At 41.2% G+C, this 19,846-nt stretch overlaps 2 protein-coding genes across 17 annotated transcripts in view; one reads left to right on the top strand and one right to left on the bottom strand.

The window, feature by feature from the left end:
- AGRN (agrin) overlaps nucleotides 1-19,846 on the bottom strand; it is a 487,688-nt gene that overhangs the window by 254,900 nt on the left and 212,942 nt on the right. The window lies entirely within an intron of this gene.
- Nucleotides 9,480-13,789, top strand: LOC143764448 (uncharacterized). Its single transcript, XM_077250022.1, has 2 exons — nucleotides 9,480-10,405; nucleotides 13,753-13,789. Exons 1-2 carry the CDS (start codon nucleotides 9,674-9,676, stop codon nucleotides 13,759-13,761), a joined length of 741 nt encoding a protein of 246 aa, XP_077106137.1. The 5' UTR covers nucleotides 9,480-9,673; the 3' UTR covers nucleotides 13,762-13,789.

Here is a 19,846-nt window from a genome sequence, read left to right on the forward strand (position 1 = left end):
TTAAAGTCTGTTAAATACATTGCAAAAAAGGTCTATAAATCTAGTAAAAAAAATACATTAGGAAGGCTGTGAACAATCTCGGTGGGCACGGTTCATTCTATTTAGTGTGATTGTTTCAATATCTGTGAGATATAGGTTAACAGACACCAAAGCAATCAGAGAATGACATTTAAATTAATACATATCATCGGTAGGATGTGAGTAAGCTGCATTTCATTGAAATTGATCTACCCATCCTAACGAAATTCTCAGTGTATGTGGTTTGTACAACATTTGCTTTATTGGAATGGCATCATGCCTGTTTGCAGTGTGGTCTTACGCTGCCTGTCCTGTCGGATTCTTGCTGAATGGTCAATTTTACCTGTGCATCTGTGGTGTTATGCAATTTTATATATATATATATATATATATATATATATATATATATATATATATATATATATATATATATATATACGATTTGAATATATTTCAAGAATATCTATCATTCTAATTTTACTTTTTATGCATAAATCAGTAGTACATGTCCATAAACAAAACTATTAATATGTTTTATTAGGGAAGAGTGGTTTCTAACTCCCTTTTCAGAAGCCTAAAGCTGGCCATACATGGCTGTTGGCTGAACAATGGTTTTGCCGATAGTCATCTCAACTGACTCTCACCATACACAAGAGCGCTCATTCAGCCAAGTACCCCTGTGTTCCCTATGAGAAAGCCGCCAACTGACATGTCGGCTGGTGGTTTATCTAAAGGAGAACAATGTGATTGGCAGTCCAAAATTGCGATTGACATCTTTACTGACCATCAGTTGGCCATCGCCCCATACATTTTAGACAGTCAGTTAAACCCAATGAAAATTATGTGCAAAGGTGTGTATACCCTTTAATGATCAGATTGCTACTTTTTATATATTATATATATATATATGGTGTTGCTTTTTTCCTTTTTCTATCAAGTCAATTACAGATGAGAGAATTTATTCATGGGACCTTGGTCCAGTGACCAGTCGAGTATGCTGTGGTCGGTGGACGGGAGCCCTGTGGACCGCCGACTATCTGCCGTTATCTCCAGCTCCACTTTTGATTAGCCTTCCTGCCACAAAGTAAGTATTTCAACATGACACACACAACATAGTTCCAGGATAGATAAGCCAAAGAGGAGCGGGGGATGTAGACGAGTAAGATGTGGTTTTCAGGGCTCCTGTCCGCCGGCCACGGAATCCTGACCTAACCGATGGACCGATTTGCTCGTATCTATAGTCAATTTTTAAAGCAGAGATAAATGAATTGTAATTGTTAACATTTTCTCTAACAGAATATCTGAAATAAAAGCTAAAGCTTGACAGATTTGTAACAAAGAAAATCCATCTTTTAATTGTGCTTACCACAAATCATAAATGGGTATTAAAAAGATGGATTCTTGTCTACAAGTTCTTTTCCGGGAACATCATTAGAGATGACAAACTGAAGAAAACAGGGCAATGCTGACATTATTCTGTGTCAAATGGTTTGAAAGGATTGGAGGTGTATTAATATTTCATGACGAGAGTCCCATTCTGCTCTCTGGCTGTTCCTTTGCTGTATGACTCCTTTGCAGCACATGTACAGGCTCTGACAGGCTCCGCTCACGGAATCTCGCTCACATTTAATTAGAATCTCTATTGGTTGCTTCCGAAAAAGTTTCCACACCAAAATCAATAATTTAATTAGAAAACTGGGCCTATAAAAATCATTAGAGATGCAGGCGACGTCATTCGAGGAGGCGCGTGCACGCGTGCGTTGGCACAATCCCATTAGCTCCCTGTTGTGAAATCGCCCAACCTGAACCAACCTCCTTCTCTTCTCTAACAATGTCTAATCTCAGGATAGATTTCAAATCAGGAGGAAAAAAAAAGTCCTGGAGTTAGTCGAGATAAGAACTTATTGACAAGCAAAGTCCTCCGAGGCAGCGCTGCTGGGCACAATGCATTTGACTGAAAGAAGCATGTCCTTCCCTTTCGGCAATTTAGAAGGGCATGGAAGTGAACAGCACTGAACAGGCAAAGCGACTAATGACAGTGATTAATGCTTTCTTTAAAATGTACAATGCGGGGCATTTTGCCAGGGAGAAATTGAATTTCTTTAACCTTTCCAGAAGTAGGCAACCTGTGGCTCTCCAGCTATTGTTAAACCGCAACTTCCAGTATAATCTGACAGCAATGAATTTGTGGTTTAATTTACACCTGTATCCACACGTTGTGAAATTGTATTTGCGTGAATGTAAATAGCATTTTCACAGACACTTTGTAATGTCAGTTCTGGCTCAAGGCAGACAGCGGCAAGTCTAATAGAATCAGAGAGCCAGTCTACATGTGAGGTTTTGTTTTGTTAATGGAAACCACAGGGGTGTGGATATTTTGGCCAATAATACAATATTCCTGACCACTTAATATAAAAGAAAACAATTTGCGGGATAAATGATAAAATATAGATGTATTCATAGAGTATTTAACTGTTCTTGAAGACCTAAGTTCTAACATATTGTTCTTTCTAATTTCTTAATGGGGTTGTCCACTTTATGGAAAAAAGCATATTTTACTTAAATGAATGTAATAGGAGCTAAAAAAAATAGAGTTTCATTTAAAATGTTGAATATTTTGCCTTCTATAGACTCTGCGTTACACTGTCTATCATTAGCTGCAGAATGAGTTGACTTAGGCCTCTTTCACACTTCCGTCTTTTCTCTCCCATCGAAATCTGTCGAGTTTTGAAAAAACAGGATCCTGCAAATTTTTCTGCAGGATCCTGTTTTTTCCCATAGACTTGTATTAGCGATGGATTGTGAGGGATGGCCATCCGTTTCATCCATCGTGCACTGGATTCGTCGGAAAATAGTGGTCTGTCATGCGGAGAAAACGTTCAGAGGAACGTTTTTTCTGCACGTCTGAAAATCGCTCAGTGACACTCCTGCGCTGTCCGTCATTGGCTACAATGGAAGCCTATGAACGTAGGATCTGTCGCTGACCGTCAAACACAGGAATCCAGCGACGTATCCCATTTTTTCATTCTGACCATGCCCGGGAGGATTTTTTTATACCTGACAATGCAGACAGGAACTCCTTCAACGCATCCGTCATAACACTGGATGCCTTGCACACGTTGTCCCCTATTTTCAAAACATCAGTCGATACATCACTTCACTGCATTGTGATGCACCCCGAACGACGGAAGTGTGAAAGAAGCTTTAGAATCCTTCAGTCAGCTCGCTATGACAGTCAGGCTGGGACTTTGTATCCATTAGGTCTGTTTTTTTCTGCAATCTTCTATGACCACAGACCACATCAAAATTGAATATGCAGGTAAATAAAGAGCCTGTCAAAGCCAGTGAAAATTTTTTAATGAAACTCAATTGAAATAACCATTTTTAGCCCTAAATACATGCATTTACGCATTAAAAATATGTCCCCAAAAGGTGGAAAACCTCTTCAATAATTGTTTATACTGGTTGAAAAATGTTTTTTGACCAAAATGCTCCAAATCCCATGCACAGTTGAAATGTTCAAGACATATAGATGCCTATGGCCACCACTAGAGGAGGCTTAGGAAATAACCGCATGTTTTAGCATTTTACAGGGGTTATCCAGGACTATTGTGGGTTTTTTGGTATGGGGCCTAAAAGCTAACAGGCAGGTAATTACTAACTAGTTGTCTGTTCACCCGATATCGGCTCAGAGCAGTCACCGATTGAACCTGCTGGCAATTCACCTGCTCCATGTCAACAGAGGAGCGCTTCTTCATCCAGTTTGCTCTGTAGGTGGCATGATTGTCAACATCATGCTGATTGATAGAGAGCTCCCCACAGTTAGGCAGTGGAGAACCGACTGTCAGTCAGCATGATGTCAGCAGTCACGCCCCATCAACAGAGCAGAGTGGAAGAAAAGCTGCATGAAGTCAGCGGAAGCCGCAGAATTTCCGTCAGGAGCAGTTTGTGACCGCTCTGTATCTGCAGAAATTGTCATCAGGCAAAACAGGCAGGTAGGCAGCAATTACTTGCCCGTTAGTTTTTAGGTCCATAGTTAAAAAAATGTAATACTTCTGGACAACCCTTTTAAAAGGAACATATCACAATGAACCTGCAGTCTATTCTATTGCAGCATGTTGTAGGGCATGATGAGCTGAACAGACTGATATATAGTTTTGTCTGAAAAGATTTAGTACAACTAGTAATTTTTCATTGAACCTTCTAAATTTAGGAGTCCAGTGGATGGCTCTACTCACTGATTGACAGCTATCCCTGTGTGCTTTCCATTGTGTGGAAGGCTGTAAATCACTGATTAAGACCACCCATTGGATACATAGGCCCACAGAGAACAGAAATTAAAATGGGCACGTGATAAGTTATGTTGAATGTTTTGCCCTCCCCCCCCAAAAGAAAAAAAACCCCTATATATTATTGCTCCATTCTAACAGGGTGTTTTAGAGCCACATTATTAGGATTGGTAGGGGTCCCATGGATCATCAAGTTATCTATTCTGTGGATTGGATATCTTTGCCTAGTTAGATAAAACCTTTAAATGTCTAAATCATATAGGTCTTAAGCTAAGGGAGAAGGGATACCATGTAGTCTCACCTTGAGTGTGACTATCATGGTGTGCCTCTGTTTTTATAAAGGGGCTATTCAGTTGTTGCTGCTGTCTTAGGTAGGAATCACGCCTATCACACATTGTTGGGAGAACCCTGAGAATGTCTTCCTCATTTCTGCCACCTATATGAAAAGTTGACAAATAACAAGCTTTCGAGATTACAGAAGTTGCTTCATCAGGTATGATTGATTCTGAACAGTGAAAGAAAATAGGATACAACAAGGGATGAGCAGACCTGTGAAAGTTTAGGTTGTGGTACCCGACCTGGACTTTAGTCCATAGTTCAATTCGGGCACCAGAACTGTACCAAAACTTTAACCAGAACCTCATTGAAAACAATGCAGACCCGAACTTTGGGTCTAGAAAAAATCTCAATCTCTATCTTGTCCTGGACTTCCCCTGGAACTCCGAACATTAAAACGGACTTCTGGGAGAAGTCCGTGTTTGGAGCTTTGCACCAGACACTGTTCGGTACGAACCCTAACATTTAAATTCGGGTTCACTCATCTCTAGATACAATACCTAAGACATCTTGATCTTTGAATTTTTCATTGTTTTTGCTATTTGTAATTTGCCAGTTTTATAGTTTTAATAACTGTTTATGTAATTTCAGAAGGAAGTTAAGGGGTACTTGGGAAAAGTATTTAAAGGGAACCTGTCACCACGTTTTTGGAAGATGGGATAAAAATAGCGTTAAATAGGGGCAGAGGTGGGCGTTACATTAGTGTGTTTGTTATGCGTTTATTACCCACCTAAGTTGCCGAAATACCTTTGCAAAGTCTCCGTTTTCGCCTGTCAATCAGGCTGGTCTGGTCAAAAGGGCGTGTTGTCTTCCCCCAGATTTTGCGTAGTTTTCCGTTGGTGGCGTAGTGGTGTGCGCATGCCCGAGGTCCCGAATCCTCTGCCAGGGATTCGCGCTGTTCGTTATTTCATTGGTGATCGGTGGGCGCGGCCATCTTCCTTTGGCCGCGCGTGCGCAGAAGCGGCGCTCTGCTGGCCGCGGCTTCAGGAAAATGGCCGCCGCGATATCCATCTGTGCATCCCGCGGCCATTTTCCTGAAGCCGCGGCCAGCAGAGCGCCGCTTCTGCGCACGCGCGGCCAAAGGAAGATGGCCGCGCCCACCGATCACCAATGAAATAACGAACAGCGCGCTCTTTTAAATCCCCTGGCAGAGGATTCGGGACCTTGGGCATGCGCACACCACTACGCCACCAACGGAAAACTACGCAAAATCTGGGGGAAGACAACACGCCCTTTTGACCAGACCAGCCTGATTGACAGGCGAAAACGGAGACTTTGCAAAGGTATTTCGGCAACTTAGGTGGGTAATAAACGCATAACAAACACACTAATGTAACGCCCACCTCTGCCCCTATTTAACGCTATTTTTATCCCATCTTCCAAAAACGTGGTGACAGGTTCCCTTTAATAAGCAGACTTTTAAGGTGGAAGTGTTGATGGAAAATTCTGAATAAGGGCTCGCACAGGCGACCGTAATAATAATAACGGGAGGAGTGGTATCTGACGTTTTGACCGATAGCACTTATCCCCATGTTGTGTTCTATGGGGCCGTGCACATCTGATTTTTTTCCTTGGACAGAGTCGGTCCTGGGAAAAAAAATTGCTTCATGCTCAAGTTTGATCTGATATTCAGATTGCACTCGGCCATGCAACTCAGTCAGTCTGTGGGAACCCACTGGACTGCACTCAGATGACAGAATGGAGAAGATGGAGACATTTTTTTCTCATCATCTCCTCATCTGAGAGAAAGAAGATCACAGTATAAACACACTCTGATCAGAGTGTAATTAGCATAATCTGCCCGATTCTCTCAGATGAGAAAAAATTCAGTGGTGTGACAATAGCCTTACTCCGCGCTATGTTACATGTATATAACGTTCTAGAATTCAGTACCTTAGTAAGGAAAATCCCTATAAATGAGTAAATTAAAGTCATCTCAGTTTTTCCTTTTCCATATTATGTTTACCCTACAATAATAGCAAGTAATATTTCTTACAGAAAGAGGTAATGGTGCTTTCAATGATGTCGCAGGACCTACGAGTGGCAATATTTAACCCACTGAAACGTGCTCTGCACAAGGAAAGAGTTTGCCTTATAAAATATTAACACACTTCCTTTCATTGCAGCTATCCTACACAGAATGAGATAAGCTGAGTTCAATTCGGTTGTCTACTCTGTTTTCCAACAACGTGGAGACATGACATCTCTGTTGCATGCAATATTTAAACGGCTTTTTTTATACAAAGGGAACACACTACAAAACACATTATTAGGAGGCAGGAGGACGGCACTACTTGGATAACAGATCTTTTCACCAGTCGAACTACACTGTGAAATTTGTTTCATACCTATTCCAATTACGGTAAAAGCAAAACTACTTTTTGAAAAAAAAAAACATCCTGAAATGATCCAATTTCTTAGTCTAAAAGTCATTCTGTTTTCAAAGGAAAGAAGAATTGGGCCAAGGATCGTTAGTAAATGGGTCAGTGCAATGGGAATCATCTTTTTCTATTTAAAGCAATCCTTTTCATAGTCTATTTGCTTTGAGTAAAGCTGATTTACATTCACATTGTAGCACCTTCTCTAATTACTGCTGGCCATATTTAGATGAGTTGTCCAAGATTTTAACATTGATGGCCTATATTTAGGATAGGTCATCAATGTCTGATTGGTGGGGGTGCGACATCCGCAACAACCGCCAATCAGCTGCTCCTATTGTCGGTGAAGGTCAAAACTGCTCAGTTCAGGAGCTGCTCAGCACAGCTCCGTCAATGGAATGGTAGCCACGGCCGGGTACTGCACATCCACTTCCTATTGATTTGAGTAGGTGGAGGGTGTGCAGTGCCCGGCCACGCCCACTATACAGTTGATGGAGCTGTGCAGCTCCATAATTGAGCAGTTCCAGCCGCCGACACCAGGAACAGTTGATCAGCAAGGGTGTTGGGTGTCCCACTCCCACCAATCACACACTGATGACCTATCCTATTGAGAGGCCATCAATGTTAAAGTTACGGACAAGCACTTTAATAAGAACAGGGTGCACAGTCTGCAGTATATGCTAAGGTAGAGCACTTACAATCTACCATTACATCACATTTGACACTATAAATTGCTAACTACTTTATGTAGAGCTCTAAGGGTACCGTCACACAGTCCCATTTTCATCGCTACGACGGCACGATTCGTGACGTTGCAGCGTCGTATAAGTATCGCTCCAGCGTCGTATACTGCGGTCAAATATACAGAAAATAGCCGCACTCAAGTCTTGGAAATGTGAAGATTTTTCTTTTGTTTTTATTCAAGTGTACAGGCACCATCAAGTGATTTTTACATAGATAACAAGTGGTTGCGGACCATAAGGTAGGGTGACGTTTCGACCTGGCACGGTCTTTTTCAAACCCCACTGCAATAATAAATACAACGTATAAGTGTGCTGTACATATTTACATGTGCATAGAAAAACATGCAATTCATAAAGACAAAACAAAACACAAATTTCCTAAATCAAGCTACAAAATGTATAAATAAAAAAACTACATGAAAATTATATACAGGAAATATACATATGTATGCCCACAGTTTGTAACTACAGATACATCTATGTCCAAGGACAATGAATCATGGCATAGATAAAAGAGAGGGTGGAGATAACCTGAAACCAGGTTCTGTATGGAGACTATTCAAAAAGAACATTCCTAAACTGAGAGCTCGTATTGGGCTGGAAATAAGCAAAAAACAAATGAATGCAGGGAACATCAAAAAAGGCAAAAAAAAGGACAAAAGAAACCAAAAACGACACTGTTCAAGACGCCAAAGTGATATACTGACCTTAAGTAAGAGGAATGGTATAGAAGAAAAGGAAATAAGGAGGAGAGTCCCCAAGGACTAGGGAAAAACAGAGAGGATGCGGTTAAATATATGGTACATTGAATAACAAGGAAGCAAAGGGTATACAAGCACAAAGGTGCAGTTTTTACCAGCTCACGGTCGACTCCAGGAATAAGGTGTCCGTCTTATTGGTGGTGCAGTGGCTGTAATGAGCGCTGTCAGCGTTTTTAAGTACACCGCTGTTGCGGTCATATCCGGTGTGCTGACGTGCACCTGTGTGGTGAAAGCGAGGTCTGCTCCGCAGAGCGGCGTGCGTGTCAGACTGGCGCATGCGCAGTAATCGCTAGATTAGGAGAGAGATATTATGGCAGCGCCTATAGTGCAAGAGGGCCTGGAGCATGCGCAGTGTGCTTTGAGGAGACTGAACCAAGTAGCGCTAGTGCAGGGGGAGCAAATGGTGGCGGCTGTCAGGGGGCTGAGAAACCTATTACGCCTGGGGGGCCTCACTTGTCCTGCTCGTGTAAGGGGAGCAAATGGTAGCGGCGATCAGGGGGCTGGGAAACCTAGCGTTAGATGCAGGGTAAACTTTTATGCATGAAGGGCTTCTCCTGTCATATAGGGGCTACAAGTAGCGCCAATAAGGGAGTGTCCTCCTAAGGGAGAGAGAAGGGGGATATAAGTGTAACCTATGGTAGGGAGAATTCACACTTGGGGGTCATGATCATGGTGTTATGAAAGGAATGAGATTAGGGATGCATATTCCGTCAGAGTACAAAACTCCTTAAATGAAAATTAAATGAAAATGAATGAGAAAAAATTAATAAAATTATTTAAAATGAAGGGGAAATGAAAAAAATAATGAATAAAGTGAAAAAAATGGAAAGAAATGAAAAAATGATGAGAAAATGAATAGGAAATAATAAAAATAAATATAAAATATAAAATAAGAAAAAATGGAAAATATACCCTACCTTATGGTCCGCAACCACTTGTTATCTATGTAAAAATCACTTGATGGTGCCTGTACACTTGAATAAAAACAAAAGAAAAATCTTCACATTTCCAAGACTTGAGTGCGGCTATTTTCTGTATATTTGACGTTGGATGTCTAGCCAGCACCTTCTTCATTGAACTCTACAGTGTGCCCATTATATTTTCTTCTCGACACGGTACTCTATGTTGATGGTTGCACCTGTTTCCTGATGTCTACCAACACTTTTGCCTTCGATGAAGTAACAGCATCTAATATTCTATCCAAAGTCACAAACTCTAGCGAATTTCTACGGATACCTGCACAAGATATCAGAAGTAAGGATTATGAAAAAGAACGCCGAAGACTGATGTCGTATGATCTACATTCCATCACCTTGGCAGAGTACCACAAGCTGAGCCGCATCCCGAGGGGCCTTCGTTGTAATCTACGTCCTACATTATTCGCGGATAAACCCGACTACTGCGAAAGGTACAAACAGATTCTAAATAAGTGCTCATTGGACCTTATCCTCCTCACTATTGAAACCCTCCAGACGGCGATACTTGAGACAGAAACCAAGGTTAAATCAATAGAAGAACAACTTTGCTCTACCATCTCTAACACGGAGTGGCAGAACCTGAAGACTAAGACAGATAAAATCATAGAGGACAATCGGAAACTACTTCAGGAAAAGAAGAGGAACAAATTCTATAGGGACTCAGAAGACTACAGATTGGAACGAGTCTATAAATGGACCGAATCCACGAATTTTGGTCAAGGTCGAGGATATCATTCCTCAAGGCGACCCGGCTCCTTCAGCTCCGACAGCAGTGGGTCTTCACATCAGGGTCGTTTTTTAGGAAACAGACCATCTGGAAGAGGCAATCCGAGACAACGTGGAGGAGACCGATTAGGAGGTCCAAACATAAATCCAACCGACCGCATAATGACGAGATCACAGGTAGGAACACAAAGTCTGTAATAAATATATTCTCCTATACCCTAAATCCCGTTGAACTGGCAGTCTTACAAAAGGGTCTCTCATTCTGCCCAACCCCCCCATGGGACAGTTTTAAGCTGGAGCAAGACTAAGGCCATGTGCACACGTTCAGGATTGTTAGCGTTTTTTTCGCGTTTTTTCGCTATAAAAACGTGATAAAAACGCGAAAAAAAACGCTTACATAAGCCTCCTATTATTTACAGGGTATTCCGCATTTTTGGTGCAAATGTTGCGATTTTTTCCGCGAAAAAATCGCATAGCGGAAAAAAAAGCAACATGTTCATTAAAAATGCGGAATTGCAGGGATTCCGCACACCTAGGGGTCCATTGATCTGCTTACTTCCCGCACGGGGCTGTGCACACCATGCGGGAAGTAAGCAGATTATATGCGGTTGGTACCCAGGGTGGAGGAGAGGAGACTCTCCTCCACGCACTGGGCACCATATAAGTGGTCAAAAAATAAGAAATAAAATAATAAACAGTCCTATACTCACCCTCGATGTCTTGCCGCCTCCTCGCACGCTGCCGTTCGGTTTCTGTACCTGGTGTGCGCTGAAGGACCTCGCCGAATGACGTCACTGTCCTGTGATTGGTCGTGAGCGGTCATGTGACCGCTCACGTGACCGTGACGTCACGGGAGGTCCTGTGCGCACAGACCAGCTATACGGAACGGACGCCGGTGAGATGTCTGGGTGAGTATAAGCATTTTTTTATTTTTTTTATTATTTTTAAACATTCTATCTTTTACTATAGAGGCTGCATAGGCAGCATCTATAGTAAAAAGTTGGTCACACTTGTCAAACGCTATGTTTGACAAGTGTGACCAACCTGTCAGTCAGTTTTCCAAGCGATGCTACAGATCGCAGGGAAAACTTTAGCATTCTGCAAGCTAATTACGCTTGCAGAATGCTAAAAAAACGCGAAAAAAACGGAAAAAAAACGCAAAAAAAAAAATGCGGATTTCTTGCAGAAAATTTCCGGTTTTCTTCAGGAATTTTCTGCAAGAAATCTGCAACGTGTGCACATACCCTTACAATACTTTTACCGCAGCATCAGGTTGAAAACACATTTTGGTTTACAAAATAACCCCTTTAGTAGACCCTCCTCCACTGACAATAGTCGTAGCCCAGATCTATCGATCTCCTCTCTGGGGCTCTATAACAAGAGCTCGTTTCGTCCACCTTGCACATACCATGCAACAGAGGCAGTGATTGACTTAATTCAAAGGGACACTCATGACTTACTCTCGAAACAGCAAAAAGGAGGCTTTCCCACTAAACATAATACTACACCCATGGAGAAACAGGCTATTGAATCCTTACGTACCAACAGGTCTATAGTTATAAAACCAGCAGACAAGGGTGGGGCCATAGTAATTATGAATCGTCACGATTACATTAAAGAAATAAATAACCAACTAGCCGATACATCCACCTATCAGAAGTTATCACATGACCCCACCCCCAATATCAAATCTAAAATTAATGGAATTCTTGAAAAATACCTCTCTAACAACTGTATAGATCAGAAAACGGCCACGTTTCTAACAAATCCATGCCCAACGATACCGGTTTTTTATGTGCTTCCAAAGGTCCATAAATCCTTATCGAATCCCCCGGGCCGCCCCATTGTGGCATCAACAAATTCCATCCTCTCTCCCTTGTCCATTTTTCTGGAAAAATGTCTTACTCCATTTGTCAAAAAGACCAAATCATTTGTCCTCGACACGGGTCATTTCATCGGCATAACCAAACAGATCTCCACCCTATCACCACAGTGCCTCCTGGCAACTCTGGATGTCAAAAGCCTTTATACGGCGATTAAACATGACTTGGGCTTGGAGGCAGTAGCCAACCTTCTGCAGACCTCTGACTTAGGCCCACAAGCACAACAGCTTATATTAGATCTCCTCTCCACTGTCCTCAGAGAGAATTTTTTTCTGTTCGGTGACCAGTTTTTCCTACAAACCTGCGGTACGGCCATGGGGTCCAACGTGGCACCAGCGTATGCCAACATTTACATGGACACCTTCGAGAACGAATATATATACAACAATGCCCTCTTTAAGTTACACTCTAAATGCTGGCTCCGTTACATAGATGATGTTTTTTGTCTATGGGACGGACCAGCAGACACCTTCTCTCTTTTCGTATCGCAGGTCAACGGGATCAGACCGGAGTTACAATTTACACCCAACTGGGACACCAACAAGATCCCATTCCTGGACACCCTGGTCATAAAAAATGAACAAGGTGGTCTGGATACTGATATTTATACAAAGCCTACCGACTCCAATAACCTGCTCTTATTCTCAAGCTGCCATCCTAAATCTACACGTGAGAGCCTCCCATACTCCCAATTTCGCAGGGTGACCAATATCGTGTCGAACACCGGTTTAACGGAGTCCCGATTGGATGACATGGTAAAAAAATTTAGAGACAGAAATTATCCCGATAAGATCCTTCAAAAAGAAAAAACAAGGGCCCTGGAGTATCTTCCCTCTAGACCACGATCCCCTAAACAGGAACGAATTCCGTTCATACACACGCACCATCCCACTATGCCCTTGATCTATAAGACCATTAATAAACACTGGCCCCTACTCAAGGAGGCCTATCCACAGGTAGCTGCGTTTCAAGCTCCAGCACTGATGTGCAAGCGCAGACCAAGGAACTTTAGGGACAACCTGGTAAAGGCCGACATCGGAAGCTTCGTTAAACAATCAAAACAACAATTCCTTGGAACCCAAAGGACAGGCACATTCCCCTGTTTAGGATGTGCCTGTTGCGCCAACTTAATTAAATCAAGTGAGTTTACACATCCACACACGGGTAAGAGGTTCAACATCAAGGGATTTTACACCTGTGAAACTAACTTTGTTGTGTACTTGATCAAGTGCCCCTGTGGTCTCATGTACGTGGGAGAGACCATACAACATGTGCGTGACAGGATCTCCAGCCATAAATCTACTATTAGACTCAAGAAAACCTGGCTGCCGCTCCCCCATCACTTTGTCTCAGCCAACCATTCCGTATCCCAACTTCGTTACCAGGTAATAGAAAGAGTGGAACGCCCAAGACGGGGCGGTGACCATATAAAACTTCTCAAGGAACGAGAATCATTCTGGATCTATACATTGCAGACTTTGGCCCCCAAGGGCCTAAATAGGGAACTGGACTTCACCTTTTAGAATAATACTGGTCTAATGTATACTAATTGTCTTGTGTCTCATTCGGTATATGTCACTGTATCAAGACTGCCTCTCTAATCATTTTCCTGCTTCTTCCCCCCCCCCCCCTTCTTTCTAGACCTCGTAGGGAGGAAAATACAGGGAAATCCAATGTTTTTTCACCATAATCCACTACTCCTGGTAAGTTTACCATGGTCTATGATTTTTTATTTTATTTTTATTTTTATTTTTTTTAATAATTTATTAGTTTTTTATTTTTATCTTTATTTTTATTTTATTTTTATTTTTATTTTTATATTTATTTTTATTTATTTTTTTCATTTTTCATTTTTTATCTTTTATTTTTTATTTTTTATTTTTATTTTTATTTTTTATTTTTTATTTATTCTTTATTTTTATTTTATTTTAATTTTATTATTATTTTCATTATCATTATCATTATTTTATTTTACATATATTTTCCATTTTTTCTTATTTTATATTTTATATTTATTTTTATTTTTATTATTTCCTATTCATTTTCTCATCATTTTTTCATTTCTTTCCATTTTTTTCACTTTATTCATTATTTTTTTCATTTCCCCTTCATTTTAAATAATTTTATTAATTTTTTCTCATTCATTTTCATTTAATTTTCATTTAAGGAGTTTTGTACTCTGACGGAATATGCATCCCTAATCTCATTCCTTTCATAACAACATGATCATGACCCCCAAGTGTGAATTCTCCCTACCATAGGTTACACTTATATCCCCCTTCTCTCTCCCTTAGGAGGACACTCCCTTATTGGCGCTACTTGTAGCCCCTATATGACAGGAGAAGCCCTTCATGCATAAAAGTTTACCCTGCATCTAACGCTAGGTTTCCCAGCCCCCTGATCGCCGCTACCATTTGCTCCCCTTACACGAGCAGGACAAGTGAGGCCCCCCAGGCGTAATAGGTTTCTCAGCCCCCTGACAGCCGCCACCATTTGCTCCCCCTGCACTAGCGCTACTTGGTTCAGTCTCCTCAAAGCACACTGCGCATGCTCCAGGCCCTCTTGCACTATAGGCGCTGCCATAATATCTCTCTCCTAATCTAGCGATTACTGCGCATGCGCCAGTCTGACACGCACGCCGCTCTGCGGAGCAGACCTCGCTTTCACCACACAGGTGCACGTCAGCACACCGGATATGACCGCAACAGCGGTGTACTTAAAAACGCTGACAGCGCTCATTACAGCCACTGCACCACCAATAAGACGGACACCTTATTCCTGGAGTCGACCGTGAGCTGGTAAAAACTGCACCTTTGTGCTTGTATACCCTTTGCTTCCTTGTTATTCAATGTACCATATATTTAACCGCATCCTCTCTGTTTTTCCCTAGTCCTTGGGGACTCTCCTCCTTATTTCCTTTTCTTCTATACCATTCCTCTTACTTAAGGTCAGTATATCACTTTGGCGTCTTGAACAGTGTCGTTTTTGGTTTCTTTTGTCCTTTTTTTTGCCTTTTTTGATGTTCCCTGCATTCATTTGTTTTTTGCTTATTTCCAGCCCAATACGAGCTCTCAGTTTAGGAATGTTCTTTTTTAATAGTCTCCATACAGAACCTGGTTTCAGGTTATCTCCACCCTCTCTTTTATCTATGCCATGATTCATTGTCCTTGGACATAGATGTATCCGTAGTTACAAACTGTGGGCATACATATGTATATTTCCTGTATATAATTTTCATGTAGTTTTTTTATTTATACATTTTGTAGCTTGATTTAGGAAATTTGTGTTTTGTTTTGTCTTTATGAATTGCATGTTTTTCTATGCACATGTAAATATGTACAGCACACTTATACGTTGTATTTATTATTGCAGTGGGGTTTGAAAAAGACCGTGCCAGGTCGAAACGTCACCCTACCTTATGGTCCGCAACCACTTGTTATCTATGTAAAAATCACTTGATGGTGCCTGTACACTTGAATAAAAACAAAAGAAAAATCTTCACATTTCCAAGACTTGAGTGCGGCTATTTTCTGTATATTTGACGTTGGATGTCTAGCCAGCACCTTCTTCATTGAACTCTACAGTGTGCCCATTATATTTTCTTCTCAACACGTATACTGCGGTCACACGTTGCAATACACGGCGCTGGAGCGATAATTTCATGACGTATTTGCGATGTAGAAGCCATTGGTTACTGTGCGCACATCGTATACAACCTGTGTCACACAATGCAATCATGCCGCCACAGCGGGACACTAGACGACGAAAGAAAGTTTCAAACGATCTGCTACGACGTACGATTCTCAGCGGGGATCCGGATCGCAGTAGCGTGTCAGACACAGCGATATCGTAAATGCATCGCTGGAACGTCACAAATCGTGCCGTTGTAGCGATCAAAATTGCACTGTGTGACGGTACCCTTAGACCTGACTAGGCCGGTGGGCTTATTTTAATAATCTATACCAGAAAAGCTGCATGATACTTTCTAAATATGTAACCTTGATCTTCCACCATGCGTCCTTCCTCCCTGCTGACTCTCCATGCCAAGTTATTATGCAAGGTTAACATGCAATGAATTTCCTTTCCAAATTTCCTTAAGCCTTTTCCTTAAGCACCTCAGAGTAAACCCAGAGTCCATTCCTTATATTTTCCCTTTTCCATTATTCTTTTGCCCTCATTTCCATTAATGAGCTCTTCGGTGTCCCTCCTCCCTTCTTGAGGTCTCACACTGCTCAGTAAAAGCTGCAGCTTTCAACCAGGCTGGGAGAGTGGAGACTGAATATATTTGGACTCATTAGCACATGGCCATGGACTCATAAAACGTTCATCTTAATATCACGATTATACTGTCATTCTGATATGGGTTATGAAAGTAAGCACACCAGCCCTATCAGGTGTAAAAGATTGATTTATTAATGTATGCAGTTTGTATTGTGTGACACATCTTCTTTTAAGGTCTACATTAAGGTCTTTTTCAATTTCCACACTCTGGAAGGAATGTTTTTGATAGGTACTTATGCTAATATAAAATAGATATAATTAATTTGCTAACAGCATCATTACAACTTGCATTTCTCTCCATGAAGCCATATCTAAACCCCCTAAGGACACATAATTTTGCAGATGTACTGAATTTGTTCACTGGTAATTGTCATGGTAGATCAGATACTAGTCTGATCCGCAGACCTGATGCACAATCATTTTCTATTTGCTCGGCTGTCAGGCAAAGAAGAACCTGAAATGTTTCCTAAAGTTTTGACTTCTAATTTTGCACATTTAATCCCTTCCATGAATATGGCAGAGCACAGAGCAGGCAGATACTCTCCAGCCTAATTGATTGCACATCCATTTATCTCTCAGGGTCTATTTATAGTGTAGCTTCCGAGCGGCTGAAAGTATGTGTTGTATTTCTAGTCACACATATAGATAGGTACTAATTTAGTCTCCTGCAGTTAATTACTGGTAAACAGTGAGGATGGACCGTCTATTTTTAAAACTATGAAAAAGCTGCAAATGCAAATCTAATAAATTCACAAAATGCTAAAAATGATTTGGTCTTGAAATAACAAATATCACATTAACATATTTGTGTACAGCAAAAGCTACAGCAGGTGTCGGCAAGCATTTTCAAGGTGTTGTAACACAGTACAGTCCACCTGCTTCTGCCCCCGCGAGAATGCATGAAAATAGCTGCTCTACTTTTTCACTTTAGACTTCAGAGGTGCACGTGTCAACCAGAGAAGTCAATAGCCACACCTTTATGTACTCTTGCAAATAGTTTCTTCGAATAAAAAGAGGACCTGAAACCTAGCGCCACCTATTGGAAGCAGAAATCCTAAAAGTCAATATTAACTCTTTAACGAGTCTTGCTACATGACTTAGAATAAAAGCCAAACCAGAATCTCAATTGCAGACACGTGTTTTGGGGTTTTGCCACTCCTCGGTGCAAAGCAGGAGATCGTGTTTGGGGGTTTTGCCACTACTCAGTGCAAAGCAGGAGATCTGATTTAGCTGGATGAGAGGCCTCTAAGTGAGGTCTAAGGGGTAATGTTTCTGCCTAAGGAAAGAGACACGCCTGAGAAGCCAGTGTAAGAAGGTTTATAGGCAGTGCAATGCTTCCCTGGGACGTTAAACATCAAAAGCCATGCTGGGGATCCCAGAAGGTAAGAGATTTGCAAGCATCCCGTCCAACGGTCAGAGACCACTGACAAGTCCCATGAATTGAGCCACCCATCCCTAGAGCAAAGAGTAACATCATATCAAGAAAATGTCAGCTTCTCCATACAATGGATTTCCTTTTGAACTTTTACCTAAGGACCTCAGATAAAATTCAGGGAATGGTCTTTTCATCCTTCTAAGGGCAACCTCTCCATCTTTCTTTTCCATTAGTTTACATTCAGAAATCCTATAATCCTTTAAAGCCACCACTTTCATTTGGATGTGTGAAATACAGTTGGGCACTACCGATGAGTGAGCGTGCTCGGATAAGGTGTTATTTTCTGAGCATGCTTGGGTGCTTACAGAGTGTCTTCGGCATGCTCGAATAATATGTTTAAGTCCCCGCGCTGCATGTTTCGTGGCTAAGAGCCACAACACATGCAACCGCAGGGTCTCGAACATATTATTCGAGCATACAGAAGACACTCTGTTAGCACCGGAGCATGCTCTGATAACACCTTACCCCGGCACGTACGCTCATCACTATTAGACATGCATTAGTATATGGATTTAGTGCACCAATGTTGCGACTCTAAAAAAAAAAAATGTTTCCTAGTCACCCCTATAAAGCCTTGTGAACCCTCTATATAATCAATTAACTGAGAATATCTAGAGTTACCACATGGGTGGATGCCTGTGGCAAGCGTAAAGACAGAAATTGGTTATTTAAACCTCTTTCCTCCAGTGATTTATAAATTAACATTTCAACACATTCAGCTATGCACGGAGGCTTAAATCTGAAGGCCTTACAAAAATGTCCCCAGTTATGGGAGATAATGAGGAGCGCTGTGAATGGGGAGCGCCAATCTCTTACTGTATGCGATGGGAATCTACTAATCCCTGGGGCTGTTACAGAGTGAATTCCTTCTCTATATCTCCCAGAAACATACATTATTATGGATCTGGGTTACAGCGCTGCCACTTTTCCTCCACGTGCACAACACTGTTAATCCTAAAAAAAAATGACTGTGAAATGCAATAAATGGTGAGAGAAAATATTTGCATAAATGTAAATTAACAAATGAAACATATGTCATGCCCTACTGTTGCAATACTGCCGTATTGAAGAACAGCACGATATGACATATTACGAAGTTAAAGCTCCAAATATCATCAGATATAACAATCAAATCGGCCAATGCCGACATGATATGTTAACAAATGACAACCCCCCCGTGTGCTGAGCTAACGCTCCCATGAATGTTATAGTAAAGACAAGAAATATTACTGCTACAGTATTGGTTAAAACTGCGGTTCTTAAAAGCAGTGCATGACTTTCTGCATTGCATGGACTATAGAAGAGGTTGTCCAGCTTTGAAGGCAATTAATTTTTTTTCTCACTTGCATTCTGGGGCTAAAAATCATTTTTGCAATTGGGTTTCATAAAATTTTTGCACCGCTTCTTTACTTTTGTGTTGCGCTGTCAACTGCTGTCTGCAAAATGTGCTGAGAATCAGTCAGTCAGCTCATTCTGATGGTCTGATATGGAGTTTGTAACAATTATCTGTTTTTTTCTCAGCTCGTCTCAGCTAATTATGACCACAGACCACAAATTGCTGGAAAACAAAGAGCCTGTAAAACCTAAAAGGTGAAACTTTTTTAATTGCAAAAATGATTTTTTACCCAAATACTTACCGTACCTCTAAGATAAAAAAAATATTCTAAATATATATATCCCCAAGCAAAAATAGAGGCCGCACTCCAAGGTAAAAAAATATGAGTGGTTTATTGACCCATTGTGATGGCGACGTTTCGTTCCAAGTGAGGAACTTTATCAGGCTTGGAACGAAACGTTGCCATCACAATGTGTCAATAAACCACTCATATTTTTTTACCTTGGAGTGCCGCCTCTATTTTTGCTTGGATATTACTAAGGTTTGGAATTGCCTGAGGGGCTTTGCACCCACTATTTAAATTTTTGCTATTGCTGCACTATTCTGTATTTTTATACATTATATATCCCCCAAAGTTAGACAGCCCCTTAAAATGGTTTTCCAGGACCTAAACATTGATGACC

Source organism: Ranitomeya variabilis, chromosome 4, assembly GCF_051348905.1.
Source record: "Ranitomeya variabilis isolate aRanVar5 chromosome 4, aRanVar5.hap1, whole genome shotgun sequence".
In the NCBI taxonomy this organism is placed as follows: domain Eukaryota; kingdom Metazoa; phylum Chordata; class Amphibia; order Anura; family Dendrobatidae; genus Ranitomeya; species Ranitomeya variabilis.

Bases quoted from the DNA above. Each gene is read 5' to 3' on its own strand.
- LOC143764448 (XM_077250022.1), top strand. From the start codon at position 9,674: ATGTCTACCAACACTTTTGCCTTCGATGAAGTAACAGCATCTAATATT.